The sequence below is a fragment of the Lichenostomus cassidix genome, chromosome 2, assembly GCF_008360975.1.
Source record: "Lichenostomus cassidix isolate B80296 chromosome 2, HeHo_3.0, whole genome shotgun sequence".
In the NCBI taxonomy this organism is placed as follows: domain Eukaryota; kingdom Metazoa; phylum Chordata; class Aves; order Passeriformes; family Meliphagidae; genus Lichenostomus; species Lichenostomus cassidix.
Window position 1 is genome coordinate 140150386 of NC_139482.1, and position 21480 is coordinate 140171865.

A 21480-nucleotide genomic window follows, 5' to 3' on the forward strand; every position below is an offset into this window, starting at 1 on the left:
ACCCTGTGCCGTGGGAAATGGGGACACAACAAAGTGACGAATGATGCTAGACCTTCACGATGTCAACACTGTGGCACAGGGCTGCTCATTGAGAGCACCAGCTGAGGCTGTGCATGCCCCAGCTGCCTGCCCTGCCCCATGGCACTGCTGTGCACGGTGTGCTGTTTTAGGTGTACTGCTGTGCTGTTTCCTCCCTCCGCCTTGCCAGTCTGTCCATCCAGGAAGGTCCATTTTGTCCATCTAATGACCACACAGGTTTGGAGAAGGTGAGCTGAAAAGTCATCCTTTTACTTCCGTAGCCTGCAAAATGGACTAATGAATTTGTTTATAGCAGAAAAGCTTTTGAGGCCAAAGTAGTGCTTGTATGGACAATTTTAAACGTTTCTTTCTAGTGGACATGTAAAACATGTGGTTTGATTTTGTCAAGGTATTTTTTTCTTTTTATGTGCTTAAAATACCCTTCCATACCAGCATAGCTGTGTCTGAATGTAGCATGACCTTACATAAATGCCAGGGTAGAAACTCAACTTTGGTAGTTGGATTTGATCAGAAAAATAAAAGCAGATTGATGTCTCTTTCACTTTTAAACTTGCTGTTTGGCAAACAAGCCCTCCAGCACAGAAGCAACTGTTCAGCAAGTTAATCTGGAGAGAACCAGGAGTTTGCTTGTCCTGCTTCAGTCTTTCTGTTACAACTATCCAGGCAGGTGAGGACAGTCGTTTTTATGTGCACAAAAAAGCTGTCTGGCTCCCTCCTGCCTGCAGGCCAGGGCAGGCAAAGCACATGGGGGTCAGACTGTGGAGGTTTGCACAAGTGTATGAACAGTTACAGCACCTGTAGTGCTCCTTGCATACGCTGGACACACACATTCCCTTTCTCCCAACGCCAGCACTGCAGGTCACGCTGCAACACACCAGTTTGATGAACAAGGCACAAAAATCCAGGACGAATAAGCACAAATCAAAAATAAGAAAATCCAAAAAAAGAAACATGAGTAATCAAAGTGGAATGTAGCCCCAGCTCAAAGTAAAACACAAAGTGCAAGGCATTCCCAGGGGCAAATCCCACAGCAGCTGGTTGGCTGCCAGCTTGGATTGCACAGTCCTTCAAGGCTGGGGGTTTCAACCATCATTTCTTCTGAGGATATGAACATGGTCTACAAAAGGCTGTGTGTTGCAATGCAGAGAATGCCTTTGTCTGCTAAATCAGTGATAGGAGAGCCACGATTCCCAAGTGCCACACAGGGGGCTTAGCAGCTGACTGTGTGGTTTCAGTCATAAGTCATGGGCAAAGTATTGCCTCTCTTCTTTATTTCTTCTTTGCCTGGCTCTCCCATGCCCCTGCCTCCCCTCAAGACATTTAAAAAGCTCCTCATATATTAGTTACAGAAATGAAAAAATGCAACTTTAAGAAATTCCTCAGCCTTGTCAGCACCAGAGGTTTGCTCAATTTCTCCCCTAAAATCCAAGTCATCAGTGTAGCTGCCACAATACAAATTCTCACGGTACTTAAGTAAAGCTGTTCGCCCGAGTTTGCATGGCATGATTTGCCTTAGTGCTGTTAGCCTTGGCTTCACACAGGAGAAAACATCATCCCTGGAAGAGGCAGCTTTGAGTGGCTCAGATACATGAGCCCTACAAGAGCCTATGCTGCTGCAGCTGCTCTGTGTAGGCAGCTTCAGGGATGAAAAGAAGCTGTAGATGAATCTCTCCCTAAAGGCAGCAAAGGTCTTACTCCACTGCCAGCCACCAGCTTGGCACATGACCATTGGACCAATAGAAATGGGCTCCAGTAAGTTGTGCTCTCCAAGCGAGTTCCTGCGCATCAGCAAAGCCATTGTGGCTGTTCACACGAGCATGCCTTGTTGCAGCAGCGGTGAAGGGCTGTGACCCAGCTTCACCCTGGGCGAGCAGGGGGCAGGCCAGTGTGCTTCATCTTGCAGTCAGGGTGAGCCCAGAGACAGCCCAGGTTGTGAACACAACTTCAGTGACAGGCAGGAGTTTGTTACACTGTCCTATTTGCCTGAGTCTTCTGGCCAGGAAAAGCAAATGCAGCATGGAAGACAGAGTTTGTTAAAGCCCTTCTTCTTACGGTTTCCCTGTCTGCTCTGAAGCAAAATCAATTCAGAAGAATTGTTCTCCAGTGCTTCTTTATTTACTGATGTTATTATTTGTACTGTGATGGCCTCCATGGGTCCTCGCCACAGTCCAGCAACTCTTGTGCCAGCACACACACACCACAAAGGTTTCAGAGACCATCAAGCACACACAGCAGAAACAAGAAACCTCAGTCGGCAACTAGGGCCCTGTCTTGGTAGGCACTACCCACACACATCGGCCAGGAATAATGCAGCTCTCACATGGCTTTATTAAAATACACTGGGAAGCAGCTGCCTTTGGAAGAAAGCAGAAGAGAGAGTAGTTCTCTCCTCAAAGCAAAAGAGCAGCCTGTAGTGAAGAGGCCAATAAGGCCCACAGGCAGCATTCCTCAAAGGATGGGGTGGCTCCTGAACTGTTTAGTGGATTCTTCCACACATTTTGAAATATTCATACCCAGAGGGAAGATTAGTTTTCAGATAGTCATAACATAGGCTCTTCCCTAAACACACTCACAAAAAGAGGAGCAGCTCTTTATTTGTTGGCATTGTCTTGCTGTGTCCTTGTCTCTTGCCTTTTATTTAGATTGCAAGTTCTTTACAGCAGAAACCATCTTTTATCTTCTTTACATGGTGCCACACATAAGGGGATACTGTCCATGACTACCAGGAGGGTAATACAAATAACATTTCATGGCTTGGGGCAGACAGAGGTTATCACTATTACAAATTGCAAACAAAAAAGCTCTGATGAGCTCAGATGAACTCTAGCATATCTTACAGTGATGGCAGTAAGTTCTAGTTCTAGTTAGACACAACAGAAATTGAGTGGGGAGGTGAGGGGTGTATTGTGGAAATCAGAGTACAAACTGTTGTTAATAGAAACCAAAAGCTTTTTAGGGGTCCTTAGGACAGACAGAAGATGCAGCCCCCAAAAGATCGTTCATTTGCCTGCTCTACCTTAAGACAGTCCAACTTTTCAAACCCCTGGTAAGCCATATTAACTAGACCATAATCCATCCCCCTCAGGCCTCACAAAACCCAATAAAGTTGTTATTGCCAAAAGGGTGCACTGCACACAGATGTGTTCAGCTATTAATGGGTTTTGCAACTAGTTTCTGTCTAGCAGGATAAATGATGAGCAAAATGAGTATGCCCTTAGGTTTGACCATAAAGCTGTTGAAAAGAGAAGAGGAAAAAAAGCTTTCTGGAAAGATAGAAGGAAGAAAGTGATCAAGTGCTAGAAGGAATCCTAAAGCAGTGATTTTCCCAGGCAAGCTAACACATTTCCAGTACTGATGAGATGATGTGTCTGAACTGTTTCACTCAGCCATGTAGTAGAAGCACTGAAGTTGTACCTTGATGATCTGTGAATACAAAAGTCATGACAAAGCATATCTCCAATCTTCTGCTCTAACTGGGAAAGCAACAGAGTTGGGCATGGTGAGGTTTGTATGCCTCCTTCTATGCCCTTCTTTCAGTTTTATCAGTTTTTCTGAAAACTCATTAACCTGCCCTGGCCACTGTTATGCTTGTTGCTTAATTGCTACTTGTGATGAAAGCAGGCCACAGAGACCACAGTAGATTTGTTACTTCTCTAGGTTCAGGAGGGACCGGGCAGGACTAAGCAACGCTGGTGGCAACTCCTCTAGGACACCATTTAAGACCTTTCTTGTAACAACATTGAATAAACTGATCTGACTTACTACAATATTGTTGTCTTGCAAGAACAGAGAACCAAATCAAAATAATTAGAAAAAAACTACGCTACATTGAAAAAATATATTCAGGGCTTCAGGCCAGCCTTCAGCGACCCTCACAACTGAGTTTTTTTCAGTCCTTGCTCTCTTCTTCTATATGGAAGCTGCCTCCACATGGGAAACAACCAAACTGTTGATTCTGCAGTGTCTCGTTTCACATACAGCTTTTGCAGTCCTGGAGAGGACTAGTGGAAACTGCTATTAAATTTAGCTTCTATGTCTTCACATTTGCCTTGTACAAGTAGCAGTGCCTGCAGAAAGCATGAGGCACAGCAGAGGGAAAGCACTGCTCAATGAACACATGCAAACAAAATGCAGAAATCCAGAATGGACTTTGCCCAACATTGCTCCCTTCCCCCAGTTATTGGACATGAAATGAATGTAGAGCAAAGAAAACTATAAAACATACATCAGTGATGCAGTTTTAAACTGTGGTATCTCTAGAATAAATGATGAACCATTTCCATAACAGAGCATCTGTGGGGTGCCAGTTTTGCATGTTGTGGGTGCCAAGCATGATATTTGCACAGAAATCCTTGCAGCTGGACTTCATCTGGAGGCTCTGGCCAGCTGCAGGAAAGAAACTTCAGAACTGAGAGCAGTTGAAATTGCAGTATTATTTGTACCATCTCTGGTTCAGAACACGTCATTATTACAGGCTATTTTGTGGGCTCTCTTCCCTGTTAGTCCCTTAAGACAGGCTTTACTGAAACTATGGTTTTTTCCTCTTTGGCTCTCATTTAGGAAAACTGAAGATCACTGAGAGGAGAATTACTGCCAGCACTGACCTTTATTTTCACCAAAGTCACAAATCAACTAGGTGTGACACACACTTTCATGTCCTTTTTCCATCTTTTCTTTCTTCTACCAGATATTTCAAGGTAATGAAGATCAGCTCAGCACTGAACCTGTAAAGAAGCGCACATGGGAGAGGAATTAGTCACAATGCTAGTAGTTCAATGTTATAGCAGTAGAAACATATATTCAAATATTTCATTTTACAGTATTTGAAGTGCAACAAGTCATTTAACCACCAAAGTTTTAGAAACCACCATCTGAGACTAAGGACCTCCACCAGCAATATTTCAAAACAAGGCCAAGCTTACAGGGAACAGTTTGTAGAGGGGACTTTCTGGCATACAAAGGAGAAAAAGTAGCACACAAAGTGGCTTGGTATTTTAAATTCACAAAAATATTTTATAGTATTGTTATGAAAACAAATGCAAGCTGAAAGATTATGGGAAGAGGGGGCTGGGAGAGGGCAAACAACCCATAAGGCCAGCTGATCTCTTGGGAAAATATCTACTGAATTGCAGCATTTTGGAATTGCTGATAACACTATAAACAAAAAATGTACCTTAAAAAAAGGTGACTGCATGCATAATCCAGTGCTTCTTGTAACTCCCTCATTAGCTGATGGATTCTTGAATAAGCATTCTTTTCTTTTACCGAACTGAGTAAAACTATTTGGCCAAACACCAAGCTGTAGTGACTACTTGTGCTCATCTCCAGTCCTGTGCTTAGGTCACTACTTCAGCTCGAGATGTCATTTTTCAGACTAGCACTAGCTACAGCACATCTTTTTCTTTGCTAGGGATACATCTGTAGGTACAATGCCAGGTCCTGCAGGAAAAGCTCAGTCTCAAACTCCTCCAGTTGCAGCTCAACAGCTGGAATAGATGGGTGTGAAGAGTCACAGCAATGCAAGAAGGGCACTGCCTCCGGCAGGGAGCGGCTGTGAGCGATGGCAGGTGAGGCTCACGGGAGAAGGGCAGAGCTCCACAGCAGCTCTTATCTCAGACCCTTCTCATCTCAGGAAAAGGCACATGTTCAAGCAGCCTGTCCAACAGGGACAGGGACTTCAGTGAGGAGGTGGCTCCTACTCATCCCTACTCTTCCCACCCTGAATATTTTAAATGCCATAATAAAAAGCATCTGCCTTATTAAGAAAAATCACGTGAACGTCCCTGTGCTGCTGACATGGCAGAACAGTGCAGCAACAAGCAGCTGTACTGACTCACATGTGAAGCTGACCTCACACTGGCTGTTCAGCCAAGTCAGTTCTCTAAACTTAATGCATCTGAAGAATTGGTGAAATTCTGTTTTGTGTAACAGGGAAAAAGACATTTGAGGAGATCTGGTTTATGACATTTTCATACAGATGATGATTCCAGACATGATTCCTGGTTTCCACACCACCTCTTAAAACCACACACACACAGTAAGAGACATTTATTCCATTATTTCTGTTTTCAAATTTTTGGTACAAAGTTTATTTTCAGAAGTTGTCACATGATCCTTTCTTCTACCAGCATCTTTTAGGATTTTTCTCTCTCTGATTTATTTTCTTTATCTGTTGAAGCAAAAGCAGTAATTGCTACAGAAAGCAATAATGGCAATATTACAAATATTTTACAGCAGCATCCATTTGTTTCTTTGCCTCAAAAAAATAACAAAAATAAATCCAAAGACAAGATCCATACAGCCACAAAGGCTTAGATTTGTAATATCCAGATGTATGCTGCGTTCCCATATATGAGTTGTAAAAGTCCAGCACAACTTTCCAAGTTTGTGCAGAGCCTGATAAATAAGACACAGAAATATCAGTTACATTATACGGTTTCTAAGAACTTTTACTCTGTAAAATGTTTGGTCACTCAAAGCTATAAGCTTAATCACATATCAAAGAACACAGGCAATAAAGCCCATCTTACTAAAACATATAGTATTAGGCCAAACAAAATATAAGAGGACAAAATCTAGTGGTCACTGAAGCCTCTTCAGAAAAGGTCTAAAACAGAATGCTTCCATCATGTATCAGAATAAAAACGTACTGTATTAAAATTTGAAAATTTTTTTACAAGCTGTCTTTTAATCAGTCTTCTATTTACAGTGCAGAACTGCCAACTGCAGTAGTTTAACTTTGGCACAACACTAAGTTCCAATCCTTTTGAGTATTCAAGTCCTGTGTGTGTCCAAAAATTTTCTTGGTTTCACGAAAGATTAGGCCCATTCACAGTTAACCAGTTATCTTGAAATTTTTCAAGAATTGCTTCCCCTTCACCACACTGGGCAGCTACAAAGGAAAGACATTGTAAGCTATTGCATCATTCAAAAGAAACTCTTCATTCTAAACAGTGACAGTATTGTTGCTTCCTTTAATATCACATACACCAGACAGATCACACAGACAGCTACATACTGGACACCTTTCTAAAAACCTTGCTGGTCGTTAGTGAATCATCTTCCTCATACTTCAAATACATAACAATGCATTAACTTAATTTCATTTCACATGTCAAACAGGACATTTAAATATATTGCAATATATTATAGAAAATTGCAAAGCGCCATCATTTCTGTAAACGAGACTGACACCTGTTAACTCTCCTGTGCACATGAAGAGCAGTACCTAGTGCCACATTTTCTATACAATATAAAGCCTTCCCAGGTAGGGCAACTCATTTTAGTGCATTTCTGTACAGACTGTAAGCATACACGCAGATAGCCAACTATGCAGGGTTGGAAATACTTTTGTAAGCTGAAACTGGAAGATGGGGGGAATGTTCCAAAATCATAGCAGAGCTCTTGTGGTTGATCATTTCGTAGCATAGATGAAGACTTGAATCTTCTGTCATTCTAGCAGATTCTTTAGGGACAGCTTCATGATAGGTATCTAGTATTGAATTAACATAAGGAAATACTTTCATCAACCTGGACACAAATATTATGTGCCCTAACACATTCTAGGTTATGCACAGTCCAATGTTCACACAGCAACGTTATCTCTAAAATACTTGAGAAAACCCAAAGCATTTTTATGCCACAGTATTATAACCAAGGATCAGTTACTTTATCCACCACTGTAGTGCTACCTGTTCTAAATAAAAAAAGGAAAAAAAGGCTTCATTTCCCAACAAGTATCAAGTTGGAAGCAGAGGTTAGTACCATTGCTAACCACAACACAAAGCTCAGTGCTGCAATCCAGCCAGAAGATCCATCCCTACAATATCAGATGTCTGCAGTGCCAGTGGCTGCCTGCAAGCCAGGGTAAGTCACTGGAGCTGGGGTGCAGTTCATCTGAGCGACTCCAGGCATGCAGGATGGGCAGGTTTGCATTCCTTGCTGTTCTGACTACCTGTGGTGTCTTGCCCCAGTACAGACATCAACATGCATCAAACAAATCCCACCTCAATTCATGAAAAGTGCTACAGGATACTCAGTTACCAGTCTATGTTTTATAATGTTGTGTGGGTTGGTTTTGCAATGACTGTTCACTGAAAAGGTGCAGATGCTCTTCATCACAGAAAGAGAAAAATCCCCAATAACTCCAACCATTAAACTTGGAAATACTGGCTATAACCCACCTGTGCTTCAAAATCTCCCTTTTTAGAAGTGGGGAAATAATGCAGAAATTGGAACTATTGTGTGTTAGTAGCTATTAAGGGGATTTTTCACTTTCTGTTGAAACTTTCATTTCAAATTATTTTCCTACAGAATTTTAATACATCAGCAAACCTCAAGTAACTTGACCTGGTAAGTTTGTGTCATGCTTCTTGGTAAATCTAGTTATCCTAGGATATCACAAGCTGGATGGAGAATACAGGTGTAACCCAGCACTGTTCAGTGTAGGGAACTGAATCCTCTATTAGCCCTTCCCATCTTTTTACACAATCATTCCAGGCATTATAAACAACTCTCAAAAGTTTTACTGTTCTCTGATCATTGATACTATCACTCCATTACTACTGAATGCAAGCAAAACTGTTTTCAAAGAAAAAAATAAATTAAATCAAAGAAAATAGCTATATTTCATTGCACTCTACGTTTGTGCCTTCAGGTTAGGGCAGGGATATTTAACACTATAGAAGCTTAAAGATTATCTTCTCTCCTTGGGAGATATGAATATAGACAGGTATTGGACTCAGGTGGAGGACGCAAATCGGTACTACCATATTTACAGAAGCAAATACTGACATCCAGCCTGAATACACAGTACTCCGTTAAGTGCAAAAGGGAAAACGCTCCCCACCTTAAACCACAGCCTGGTTACTCAGCAGCCAGAGATCACTTGTCAGAGTTACTGCTGTGCTCTCATTTCAGAGGAAAACGGAGGAGGAGAATGTCTGCATCTTTGGGCTTTCTGGCCTACGGGGACTGTGTACAGCCATGAATCACTTTGTATGGGATCCAGAAATCCTTTCTTTGCGCTGTAGAGGGGAAGGGAGTGTATTTGCCTGCCTTGAGTGTTTTTTGGAGAGCAAAAGAAAATCTGCTTTTGTCCAAGGTAAGCAAATAGTCCATTAGAAAATTATTTCATGTCATGTGTGGGCATTGCACGAGTTTCTCTCTTAATAATCAAAGTTACGGTCAGACACATATTACATATAACATAATGAAAAAACAGTTTTCAACATGGTACTAGACAAGGTTAAAAAATGGGCAGGGTCTCATTTACTATAGTGTATTAGAGATAATACACTAAATGCAAATAATGAGGTACTAGGTATCTTTCCTTTGTTTTGAAACACAGCAGAGATTTCTATGTGCTAAAAATGAGTGTAATAATTTACTCTTTCTGTCAGAACAAAAAGAGTTAAACTTGTTTTGCTTATCAACTTCTAGGAAAGTAAATTCTGCAGGGCAGGCAAAAGTCAGAACCTTCAAGCTTCTACATTTTCCCTTCTTTTCACTTCTTACAAGCCAGCACTGTTAGTTCATTCAAACCTCCAGGGGGAAATAGGTCTGACTTTTTTTTTTTTTTTAACAACACTAACTTTGGGGTCACTGAGAGGTTGATACTAGGAAGACAGTACTGTTTAAGATGGAACTGTGCTCTTTCACTGCACTCGGAAGCAAGGGCGAAACATGCCATGAAGAAGGATGATACTGTGATGGTGGATGTCTCCCCTGGTTGTAACACTGCTGTCTTTCTTTTAACTCTTTTCCCTCTCCGTTCTGGCACAGGATTATCTGTATTCTCTCTTTAGCTGAATTCCAGAGACAGCACAACTCTCATCATCAGAGCACCTATTCCTGGCAGAAAGAGTAGATGAAGAGGAATGCACCAGCTTAGGTCTAAAGGAACTGATGCTCACAACTGAATTCTGATATAGTGATCCCAACAAAGACTGAGAAACCAGCCACCCAGAGGTAAGATCTAAGCAAGATCAGAGCTGCTTCATCTCAATGTCAATGACAATCAATGAAGCCTGGCTCATAATGAGCTCAAACGTAAGAAGTGAAGCTCCACAGAAATACAGAAGACATACCACAGGTTCATCTAGACAGAGTCCTTACCATGCAGGAAAATCAACAAGAAGTCACATGGACACTCACCCCTTGGTAGATGTATTTTCTTGCCCTTTCCCATTGCCAATATAACTCAGTACAAATGGTTTCCAAAACACCTTGCAGGTGTGTATAATCTACAACAGGAAGCCAAGACTTGCAGGGGTGCACTGCTGATGAGCACAGAGGCGCTTGGAATCATTAAGATGCTGATGTGCTTAAGTTCAGGGAGTTTCCTGTATGTGGCTGGGGAAATGAGAAAGTGTCTTATCCTTTCCACCCACCAGGCCATTTCTGTTTCTCTCACGTGACTGCACAGTGTCCACAGCAGCCTAAGGGTGGCTGAGATGAACCTGGGCTAAACCATGTTACTGTAGCTTTGAGTTCCCACAAGCCATGACCACACTTCAGAGATACAACTGACCCCATGCTGACAGCCCTTTGCAATGTTTCCCCTGTCAGTCCTGATGTAGGAGGCCTCTGGAAGGAGTTTGCCTCTGTCCCAGTATGCAGTACAAATATACACATGCTGTAAACACAAAACAGACTGGGAATTAACGGACTCTGTTCAAACACAAGTAACAGTCAGACTACGGGCAATAATGCATGCAACTTCTGCCTTCAAGCTGAACCTGAACCCACCCAGATGTTCCTCATCCTTGGCACAACTGACAAGCTTAAAATGTGCATATAGCCCAAAAGGAAACGTGCAGATTCTGCACCTCTCATTAGCTGATCCACAGCACATGGTTCAATTTAAATTTTATATTCTGCAAAGAGACAATTTTCTCACTGGGCTGTAAATACTGTTATAACCAGTGGAATACATGGAACTCTTAATATTTACAACAACCGAAAATCTGGCCCAGTATATATCAGCCACTGTCTCTGACCATTCTACTGAAAGAAGACCTCCAATCCAACTATATTTAGTCTGATAAACAATGTATTTCCTCTTCCTGTGTTTTTCAGACCAGATGTGCTAAGGCCTACCATTGTAGCTGAGTTATTTAATAGAACACTGCCAAAGTGGAAAATATCCCAGTTTAATCACGTAATTAACTTTGATCTTTATTTTTTCCCCCGTTTTTTAAAGAAGATGGGATTCCTAGCTAACCTAAATAAGTCTCTGCTAACAAAAATGGAGATATTTATTTGGACAGGCTGCTTGGTTGTTTAGGGTTTTGGTTTTTTCTGTTGCTTTTTTTTTAAAAGAAAATTAATTCTGGGTCAACTTCAAGGATTAAGACAACTCCAGATTTTGCTTGCTAGAGGCAAATTCCCAAGGATTTGGTTTAATATTTCTGGAAACTTAAAAATAGCATCTCTTTTCCTTCTAGCTTTGTCCTTTCCTACTCAGCAAGCACAGATTTTTGACCATGTATTCCCAAGAGAGCTTGAAGCTAGCGTGAGTTTTTCTTTTATCTGCTGGCATCTACAACAGCCTCATCCACATCATTACCAGACAAACAAGAATCCCTACCAACCCCATGCAGCAGTCAATGCTGAAAAGGCCAGATCCTGATCTCTCTTGTACCACTTCACATCCAGAGTCATAAACGCTCCCATGAAACATGTTGACAAAATGGGTTTGCTTCTGCTCCACTCCAAAGTTCAATTGAGGGATTCTTGGCTAGTCCTCTCCAGCAATGCTGGCCACACTCAAACTGTGCCACACCAGTTTGAGTCTTAGAAGTCAGGGAACAGTTTCATCATCAAATTCATGACACATACCATAAGCTATTGCCCTTTTGTCTCCAATAATCTCAAACAGTCAGAAGAGGTCACCCCAGAAAATGACTTTCGTAACAGAACATCCTTCTGCAGCTCAGGGAGCCTGCTCAGCATGTGAGCAGAAGGGCAGTTGCAAGAGTCCAGAGAGGAAGGTTTGGGAGGTTAAAAATAGCTTTTGTCAGACACTATTCCTTTTCTTACTTTGGCCTTCATACCTTGGCTTCACCCACAATCAGGTATGAAAACAGATATAACACAGACTCCTCTGCTTCAGAAAATCATGACTAAAAGGGCTTTTTTGGGTTTTTTTGACATTTATCACAAACCAGAAGAAAGAATAATTCTAGAATTCTACAACAGGTTCTTGGAGATGGGGGGACATTAGGACCCATTTTCTCTGCACTGATTTGTCCTCATTAGTCATCAGATGCAGAAGCCTACAGAGAAGATGCTGACAGATGCGCAGAAGGAGATTGCTACTATCCATCCCATTACTGCCAATGTAAAAGCAGGCAATGCTGGTGACAGCAGCACCAATTCATCATCAGCTTTTGACATCTAAACATAAAGTACCTTATCCCTAAAAATGCAGACTGGCAGTAGCAAGAATACAAACTGCTCTTCCTCAGAGTTCTCTAGGATGTTCTCTAGGATGCCAAAGTTCTAGGATGCCAAACATCTGCCTAAACTAACTTGTGTGAATCTGGGCCATTGTTTTTAAGTTGCTAATTCAAACTGCACTATGACTTCACTGTCTTGAGACCAAATACGTTTTTTTTCTATTTTATATACATTTATTTAAGATGTGGATGTTTTATATCAGATTAAACTACTTCTGGAGTTCAGTTAGATCAAACCACCTCTAGAAATAAGTGCATTCACCCAGCAGTCTTAAGAGCAATCAGGACAGTGGTGAGTTCAATAATTAGGATGTTTTACAGTTAAACCTGCACACAAATCACTCAACTGGGCTATCACTGAAGAACAATTCAACACTAACTGTTCATAATTCCTAAGCATCTAAAAGCCATATAACTTTATTTTGTTTGTGAATTTAACACCATGTCATTACCACAACTTACTTGGAAACCTTTCTTATTAGCACCAAAAGACACTTTTCATCTCTGTATCTGTGTATTTTTACAAACCCCTAAGCAACTCTGAACAACTTTTAGGCAGTTTCTGCCTTATGTTAACCCTAAAACTCAGTGTCAGATTTCAAGGAATTACTCTTCTTTGCTAGAAATACAGACACTTCTTTTACCATTTCCAACAAAGGAAAGAATGCACAAGGCAGAAGTGAGTGTTACTACTAACTGCATCAAGTCTGTCAGGCATTTAAATTATATTGATGTAAGATATACTGATTAACTGTAACAAAAAGCATCTTCTAGCATCAGACTCATTCAGTTAGCTCAGTATTATCAACAAGGAACATTTTAGCCAAAGTTCTGTAAACCCAAAACACTCTGAAGATACGCAAAAGGCGCAGATACCACCATATTTTCTTAAACCAATCAATCCTCACCCCTAGGTTCATTGATTCCTTTTGTCACACTTTTCCCCTTCTCTTTTGTTTTCAATGCTTTCCTTAAGAAATAAACCCAGGCCTTGAAACCTTTCAGATGAAGTGATGTTTGCAAAATGACATCTAAGGTTTTTGTGTTTTCCTCCTTCATGAGCAGGCAATGTTCTCCTACAGCAACAAAAAAAAAAAGTGTCTGTGTTTTTTTGGATTTAAACAACATAAGGCAATTAAATATTGAGAAGCAGTCACGTGTATGATGAACATGAACCTTCCCATTGGTAATGTGGAAAAGGAGGAGCTGAACTTGTTCTGATTTGCAACCCCCTGTCCTAGGCCAGGCCTGAGGATGTTCATCTCTTGGAGCAACGAAGCAAACAGTTCTTGCCTGCACAGGCAGCATCTTGCCCTTACACTCTTAGGTGGAAGAAAGATGCTTAACAGCTGCTTGCTAAACAGAAGGCCATGAAAAATCATTTGGCTCTTCACTACAACATTAAACTTAATTCATAGGCTTTTGGGCCCCAAATTCCAAATTGCACATCAGTCTGTTTTTGAAAGTTTACGTTTAACATGTCTGGGAGGTTCCCAAGTATCACTATCATCTGTTTCTTCCTCATCCTCCTGATCATCCAGCATTTCATCTTCCTCCTCATTCTCATCAAACAGCTCTATTCCAAGTTCTAATCTTCTTTGCCTTTCTGCAAACCATTCTCTGACCTGCTCATATCCCATGTGAGATTTGGCTACCAATTCATCAAGGTCTTGCTCATTAAGAAATTTGTGCTTCATGTAATAGTCCTTCAGGATTGCTGTTCCAGTTTTAAATTTTATGACAGACACACCTCTGTCCCAGCAATTTAACCTCTTGCTTCCCCGAGGCCTCCCCCGAGGCCTCCCTCTCCCCCTCCCTTTTGGTCTTCCTCTCCCTCTCTTCCTTGCAAAGCCTTGGCCATTCAGACTGTTTGCATTGGCGCTCTGGTAGTAGTAATACCATTTCAATCCACCATTTTTCCACGCATAGCGAGTATCTCCAAACCAGCTCACAATTTCTGATCTTGGAAGCCCAGTTTCTTCTGCCAGCTTGTTATATTCTTGTGGAGATGGCCACTGAGTACGGACAAAGGAACTTTTGAGCATGTGCAACTGCTCTGGTGACTTTTTGCCCATTTTGCTTGAAGTGGAACACCCTGATTTTGCTCCTGCTGCTCCATCTCCCACAGATGTTTCTCCAGACTCCTCTTTTGAGCTGCCAGCATTGGTTTCATTCGTGTCAGCTCCTTCTTCCTTCAAGATGCTTGATTTCCTTTTTTCTGCAAACCAGGCATCAATCTCTCTCCTGGTCAGTTTTGTTTGGGCTCTTAACCTATTCATCTCTTCCTCAGTAAGGACAGGGTTATTAAGAAAACTTGCTTGGAGGACTTGCAGCTGTTCAGCAGTCTTGTCTTTGAATTTCTGTGGGGTAAAATCAGGAAAAGTACTCCAAGATGACTTGCTCTGTGGAGTGACTCCTGTTGGAGACTCATTCATTTCATCACTTGAATCAATAACAATGGTGGCACATGAATCACTGTTGAGATGAATCCCATGATTATTCTTTGAGTTTCTCTGATTGTAGCGTGTGTCACTGAACCACTTTTTGATCTCTCCTTTAGTAAGGCCTGTTATTTTCATAAGTCTAACTATTTCTGAGTCTTGAGGAAACTGATTTTTAAGGTAGCTGACTTTCAACTCTGCCAGCTGTTCCTTAGTTTTTTTTGCTCGGATCCCAAAAGAGTCAGGGTTCATCAGCGTGGATTCATTTTTGATAGGCTGAGGGGCTGGAATGGCAGCTACTTGTTTGGTTTCTGCAATAGGCTGAGAACTGTGAATCTGACTCTTCTGTAACTGTGTTTGGTTTGGGACTCCCGCTACAGTCAAAGCTATTGGGGCTGTTACTGGTAATGTATTTGTACCTGCAACTTGAGTGAGAACAAGTCCTGGCTGACCAACTATTTGGCATGTCTGTAAAATTGAAGGTAAACCATTGCTACTGGCAGAAATGTGTGCTGGAATAACGGTAATGGTCTGTGGCACAGTATGCACTGTGCCATTAAATTGTTTCCTCCTTGCCTCCTCCACCTCCTCTGGTGTCCAACTCACACCGTGTTTCAGACGCTGGGCAGAAAACCATATTTTAATCTGCTCTTCTGTGTACTTAGCTTGAGTGGAAAGAACAGTGATTTCCGACATGGTTGGATATGGGAATTTGTTGTAGGTGTTAAGCAAAAGAGGATTGTTATCCAAAGCAGTGTTATAGGCTGGAATGCTATTTACAGGTATTAGTACTTTTGGAATCAGGTTTGAGTTCTGTGGAGCTGTAACAGCTGTTATAACCTGTGCCACCCCAGGCTGAAGCACTGGTGCTGGGGTCACTACTGCACCAGCCACATCTGCTGCACTGCAAACAGCTGAATGGCTTGGTTTTGATTCAGAAACTGCCGCCGGGGGGGTTTCTACTACTTCTTCAGAGTTTGGCACATTTTCAGTTCCCTTTTCTTCACCAGGAATGTCATCAACTACATTGTGGAAAACAGCAATACGTTTAGTCTCAGTTTTGTTTTTCATCATTTTCATGATAGGAGTTTTGCTAATTGAGATCCCTGATGAGGGGACCTCAGAAGAGTCGGCCTGTCCAGCATTTTCTTCTCTAACAAAACTCCCATCAAAAGTGAGATCATTTACTGTTTGTTCAAAGATTGTCTGGTTATTACGTTTCACCATGGTCAATTTAAAATTTTCCTCTCCAGGGTGGTGCTTCAAATTATGCTCTGAGAGGGCATCATATCTTTTGGTAAGGAAATTACATTCTAAACAAACGTAGGATGAATTTAATACTACATTAGGGTGTTCTGAATCCACATGGAAAGTAAACATATTGAGATCTGGAGTCTGAAAAGTACAGTATTTACACTCATAACCACCTTCTACTTTATTTGTAGTTTTCTGATTGTCTGAATCCACATGCTCATGAACATCCTCATCACTTGTTACACTTTCTGCTGTAGGGTTATCTGCTGGCGTGAGCACAGGCGGTCCTTCCTCCAAGTCTGATACCATTTCTAGATCTGGATCCTGCTCATTGGCTAAGACCATGCAAGGTGTTGTTGATTTTCGTTTACTTGCCATGACTGTTACTGTGAAAATGATAATGACTGGTCAGATACAGACTTAGCTTCAAGCTCTTCTTGATTAGTAATAGTAATAATAATAATAATATTAATAATGGCTTTCGGTACTTCAAGTCAGTTCTTGTAAAGCCTCAACATTTATCCCATTAGCAGCTTTTCTTTCGTAGTGCAATCAGATTAAAAACAGATAGTTGAGGATGAGATGTTGAGACACACTGCTTTAAAGTCCACATCCACCACCTGTAGCAAAGAAGAAACAGTGGAATTAGTTCACTTTAAAGAATAACATCTATTTTGCTACATATTATGCTTTAAGGTAACTCAGTCATTTGGGATTTAGTGTGCCACTGTTCATCCCCTGAAACCAGCAGACCCATTCCAAGAGGAGATAACTGAAGCTAAGAAAGGCAAAACCCAATCCACTTACAGACTGAAACTTGTTTCAGTTCACGTCAATGTAGTGACAGACATAAACAACAGAATGGTGTAAAACAGGTAACTTCCTGACTGTTTCCCTTTCTTCAGAAGCCTTTTTCTTGGCACAGTGCTGAGGTTAGTCTTGCTCTTGGACTGCTTTGCCTAAGCTAGGACAACTTCTCTCAACTGTTCTGTGAGTTCATTCTATCACTAACTTGAGCCCAGAATGACATCTCCACTACTGGCTCTGTCATGTCTTTCATGCTAGAGGCTGTGAAGTGTCCCAGAAAAGGCAGGTTTAGAGTGTTTTTCTATTGCATTATACATGCAAGCAAAATCACGTGCAAGGCCTTTCTTCCATGTCTGAAAACAGGAATAACAATGTCTTTTTAAGGCACTTTGACAGACAAAAGACAACTGTCCTTTCTTCCTAGCTTCCCAAATGTCATTCTCCAATTGAAGACCAATCCCAAACCAATAGAAGTTGATTGCTAGCACATGACAATTAACTAAAATCTGTTTTCATGCCTCTATGCATTAACGGAGACATGACTGTGTAAACTGTCACGGAGAGAGAAAAAGCATTAAAGACTGATATCTCAAGCAGAAGTCAAACAAAGTTATGTATTCTCTGTTTAGAATTCTTTGTCCATTTCTAAGTAAAACTAAAGCACCACCAAATAATGCTGAAGCCTATAGAAATTTGGAGAACAAATATATTCTAGAATAGCACAGATTGAATTTTATCCCACAGGGACCCACAGGGACCACAACAATCTGCTGGAAATGATGCACAGACTTCTGCAGAGGGTTATAAACTCTGTAACAGTTTTCTTGACAGAAAATCAGACACTGATTTCTCATACCAGAAAACCCATAGGTATGTGAATTTTTAGACAGTGGAACATGGTCAACTACCCTAAGAGTGGGCATCTTCAAGTTCAAGAGGAATGCATCCCCACATAGCTGTTTCAGAAGGTTTAGAAAGGGAACAACATGTAACTGGTTAAAAACCAAAAGCCATCTCTGTGTGACAAAGTCTTAAAGGAAAAAGCACAGTTAAATGAAGAAAGGCAGATACAAGAAATGGGAAAAGAAATACTGTTTTTCGCTATATGACGTGATGATTTTTTCTATTTTGATTATGGTAGCGTGTCACGGTTTGAAAGACAGGTGTCTGCTAAGGAAGGTGGAAACCTCCCTTAGAATAGAGAATGTGACCCCCCCTTCCCTCCGAATTACTATAACTTTGGAATCAAGGGCTTTCAGGCAAAGATATGGGAAAAGAATAACAGTTCTTTACTAGTATCTGTAACGAAGCAAACAAGCAACAACAACAGTAGCACCAACAAACAAAAGCAGAAACCCGGTGGCAGCTCGCTCTGGGCTGCCAAGCACCTTCCCTTCGGTGCAGTTACGGTCACAGCCGGCAGGGGGCGCTGTGGCGCAGGGTCAGGGGTGTCCCACACGGTTGGTAATGGCGGCCGGGCTGGGCGCCAAGCCGCGCAGCAGAGCTCGGAGCAGCGAGCTGCAGCGGCAGCGATGGCTCTCCCGGGCTGGCCAGCAAAGGTGGCAGCAACTCCGCAGCTGTGGCAGAAGCCGCGGTGCGTCCCAACAGGCGGGGGGCAGGGGCAGCGACAGCCGGGCTGCTATGCAGTTGCTCCAAAACGCAGCCGGGGAGGCGCGCTCCGGCGGGGAAAAGGATCGGAATCGCGTGCATTTACCCAAACCAAAGCTCACCCAGCAAGGAAGAGAAGGCAGTGCAGAGCTGGACTTTCCGCGGTCACAGCGAAAGGAAGGCAGAAGCTTCCCTCTTCCCCCTGCGGTGCCCAGCGAGCAAGTGAAGTGCCAGCGGCCACAGCCCTCCTCCCCGCACCACGCCCAGCCGCACCAGCCACAGCCTTTGTCGTTTACAAAAAGAGTTAATGGTCCTTGAGTACCTGGTCGTCGTGGTTTCCTAGTAATAGAAATGGAGAAACCCCACCCCCCCCAGCCTTCAACATAGGGCAGAGGCTGTGAGTAGGAAGGAAGATAAATAATCCTTAGCTTCCCATTTTTTTCTTTAGGCAAAAGACAAAAGTGTTCATCCAGAGCTGCCGCCCAGTGCTGCTCCATAAGCTCTGGTTTTGAAACTGTGTGTCACCTTACGGCTTCATAAATATCCTCCTTAAATGTTTTTAACAGTCACTCTCTGCACTGCATCTGTGACTACATCCAAAGTGCACAGCCTCATGTGATATGCTTTTTATGCCAAGGATATGGTTACATGGCATTAAGGACATTGAAAATGCTCAATAAATCTTGGATAATCATCATTCCAGGATGACAATTATTTAATGGTACTGGAGTAGAAAGATATCCTTCTTCCACAAGTTAATAGTGGCAGTCTGTAGAACTGAGTGCAGAAGCGCAAAAGATATTTATTTTAATGTATGTACAAAGTACGTATTGCAGGCCACCTCATTTCTCTTTGCAGTGAGAGAACCATGAAGCAAAGCTAAATGGATCCATTTGTCTCAGTGTCCTGAGGGACAAGAGGTAGAGCATTATTAACTGTGCTGCTTCTCTGTGGGGCTGGAGGGCTCTCGACAAAAGGGAAGACAACTGCCAAGACAACGTTGAGCAATGCTCTGGGGGAAGAGCTGGGTGGTATTACCTAATGTTTCTGCGATCTTGAGTAAAATTTCAGAAATGCCAGAAATGCCTATTTTCAAAAGCAATTTAACAGCTAATTTTGCTGATTGAAGTTGCATTTTGAGAAGTGGTTGTGGTACTCTGCAGTGCCTCACCCCTAGCACAGCACACAGGAACTGCACACAGGGCACTCTGAGTGAGCTTAGGGGCTTGCCAAGGGTCCCATTCTGGGATGGCCTAGAGTGCAAGTGAAAGCAACATTTGATCTGACATGCAGCACTGAAGCATGCTCAAGGCAAGGCTGGAGATAAGGAATAAAATGGGAAACCTGAACAAATCAATAAATACTTTTCTTCAGTCTCCTCGTGTACCCAACAGTCTTCACAGTGCCTGTAAGCCAACAGGTCTATGATCAATTGCATCACCTGCAGCCTTTTAGCTAAATCTCTGTATTGCATCTCTGCTGTGGTTGAGTTTTGCTTACGGTGCATAGGCAGATTATCTTGTCCCTCCTCTGTTTACCAGGAGAGGAACATGTTTCTTTGATGCAAACAGGTCTCAGAAAAAGAAAGTTGCATCTGTGCTCTTCTGGCTACACTATGTAAGATGGGGTTTTTTTTAAAGGATGTTGTGATGTCAAAACCCTGTATAATTCACAGCTATGAAGAGCTATGACTGCATCCACTAAAATCTCAACAAAGTGAGATGCCTGCAACCCTTCCCAGCCTCTTTTTCTCTACAGATTTTACAGAAACCTCCATTCCCTCCTCCTTGGTGCTAATGTGATTATTCCACCTGTAGCACCCTGCCTGACATGTTCTCTCAATTTAGCAGGGTATTATGAAAACTCACAGTTGTGCAGTTTATCAAACCAATTATGCATCACCCTCGGAATCTTCAGCTCCTCTAGAATACCTCTCCTGTTCTGCTACAGAAGTGTGTGGGACCTTGCCATGTGGCTCGACTTCAGTAAGGTCTGTTCCAGTAGACCAATGACTCCAACAAAAAATGAAATCAGATTGGCTTGACAATGTAGTTTTGACAAATCCACCTTTTTGAGAACCTTGTTACAATTCTTTAGGTTTTTATAGACTGTTTTTCAGTAAATTCTTCCTGTATTGAGCTGGGAATGAGGATCCCTTTAATTGACCTGTGATTCACTATGTGTTCTGCTCATCTGCTCAAGTATCTCCCTTGGTTAAGACTGTGCAGTCTTGTGCCCGGTCTTGTGCTTGCCTGTGTCAAGCCCACTGAGACCTCCCCCATAACCATGAATTCCTGAAGGTCATCACTAATGGTTCAGAGATTGCTTTTGCTTGTCCCTTACATACCTTAAGGTCAAATATGTGATAGAATATTGCTAAATATTTTATCTTTTTATCCCTTGCTGTGAATATTGACATTATATCGTGCAATTTGGTTTGCAATAAAATAATCCAGGTGTTTATTTTATGTCAAAAGCAGCATTTTTTAAATAAAAGAATCTGAAGAAAAACTTTCAATTATTTACACTGCAATCCCCTTCTGTAATTTCACCTCAGATTTTCATAGAATTGACATTCCTAGCAAATCAGCCCACAAAACAGATGTTTTTCTAGGAACATAAACCAGCAAGTACAGGCATACTTTTCTGAAAGTCCAGGATCAGATATTTTCTCTTTCAGCAGACAATTTCTCAGGACACTGTTCTTCAGAAACAGACCATAAACAGTTAGCAATTCCACTTATTTAATAATTACATTAAGATAGATTCATTCCAGAGTGGAATTCAACATTTAAAGTTGTCTTTATAGCAGATTTCAATGAAGACTTATATAAATATTTTCTAAATGGAGACAGAAACTGCCGATTTGA

General features: G+C 41.9%; 1 protein-coding gene and 1 long non-coding RNA gene across 11 annotated transcripts in view; one reads left to right on the forward strand and one right to left on the reverse strand.

Annotated features, from left to right (window-relative positions):
* Positions 1 to 233: 233 nt before the first annotated feature.
* On the forward strand, positions 234 to 9434 carry LOC146442391 (uncharacterized). 2 transcript variants are annotated; one of them, XR_014850244.1, is made up of 3 exons: positions 234 to 706; positions 3222 to 4736; positions 5450 to 9434. It is a non-coding gene; the product is annotated as an uncharacterized LOC146442391 (long non-coding RNA). The 2 variants fall into 2 exon arrangements; XR_014850243.1 differs by having other exon boundaries at positions 3225 to 4736.
* ZHX1 (zinc fingers and homeoboxes 1) overlaps positions 6074 to 21480 on the reverse strand; it is a 29457-nt gene continuing 14050 nt past the window's right edge. For 4 of the 9 annotated variants that reach the window (XM_085053505.1, XM_085053502.1, XM_085053504.1 and 1 more), the window contains one exon: positions 13537 to 16815. In XM_085053505.1, coding sequence (XP_084909631.1) covers positions 13949 to 16573 — 2625 coding nt within the window. In that variant the 5' untranslated portion in view covers positions 16574 to 16815 and the 3' untranslated portion in view covers positions 13537 to 13948. Of the gene's footprint in view, positions 10676 to 13408; positions 16816 to 21480 lie in introns of those variants that run through there. The other 5 variants (XR_014850242.1, XM_085053508.1, XM_085053507.1 and 2 more) reach the window with 5 other exon arrangements.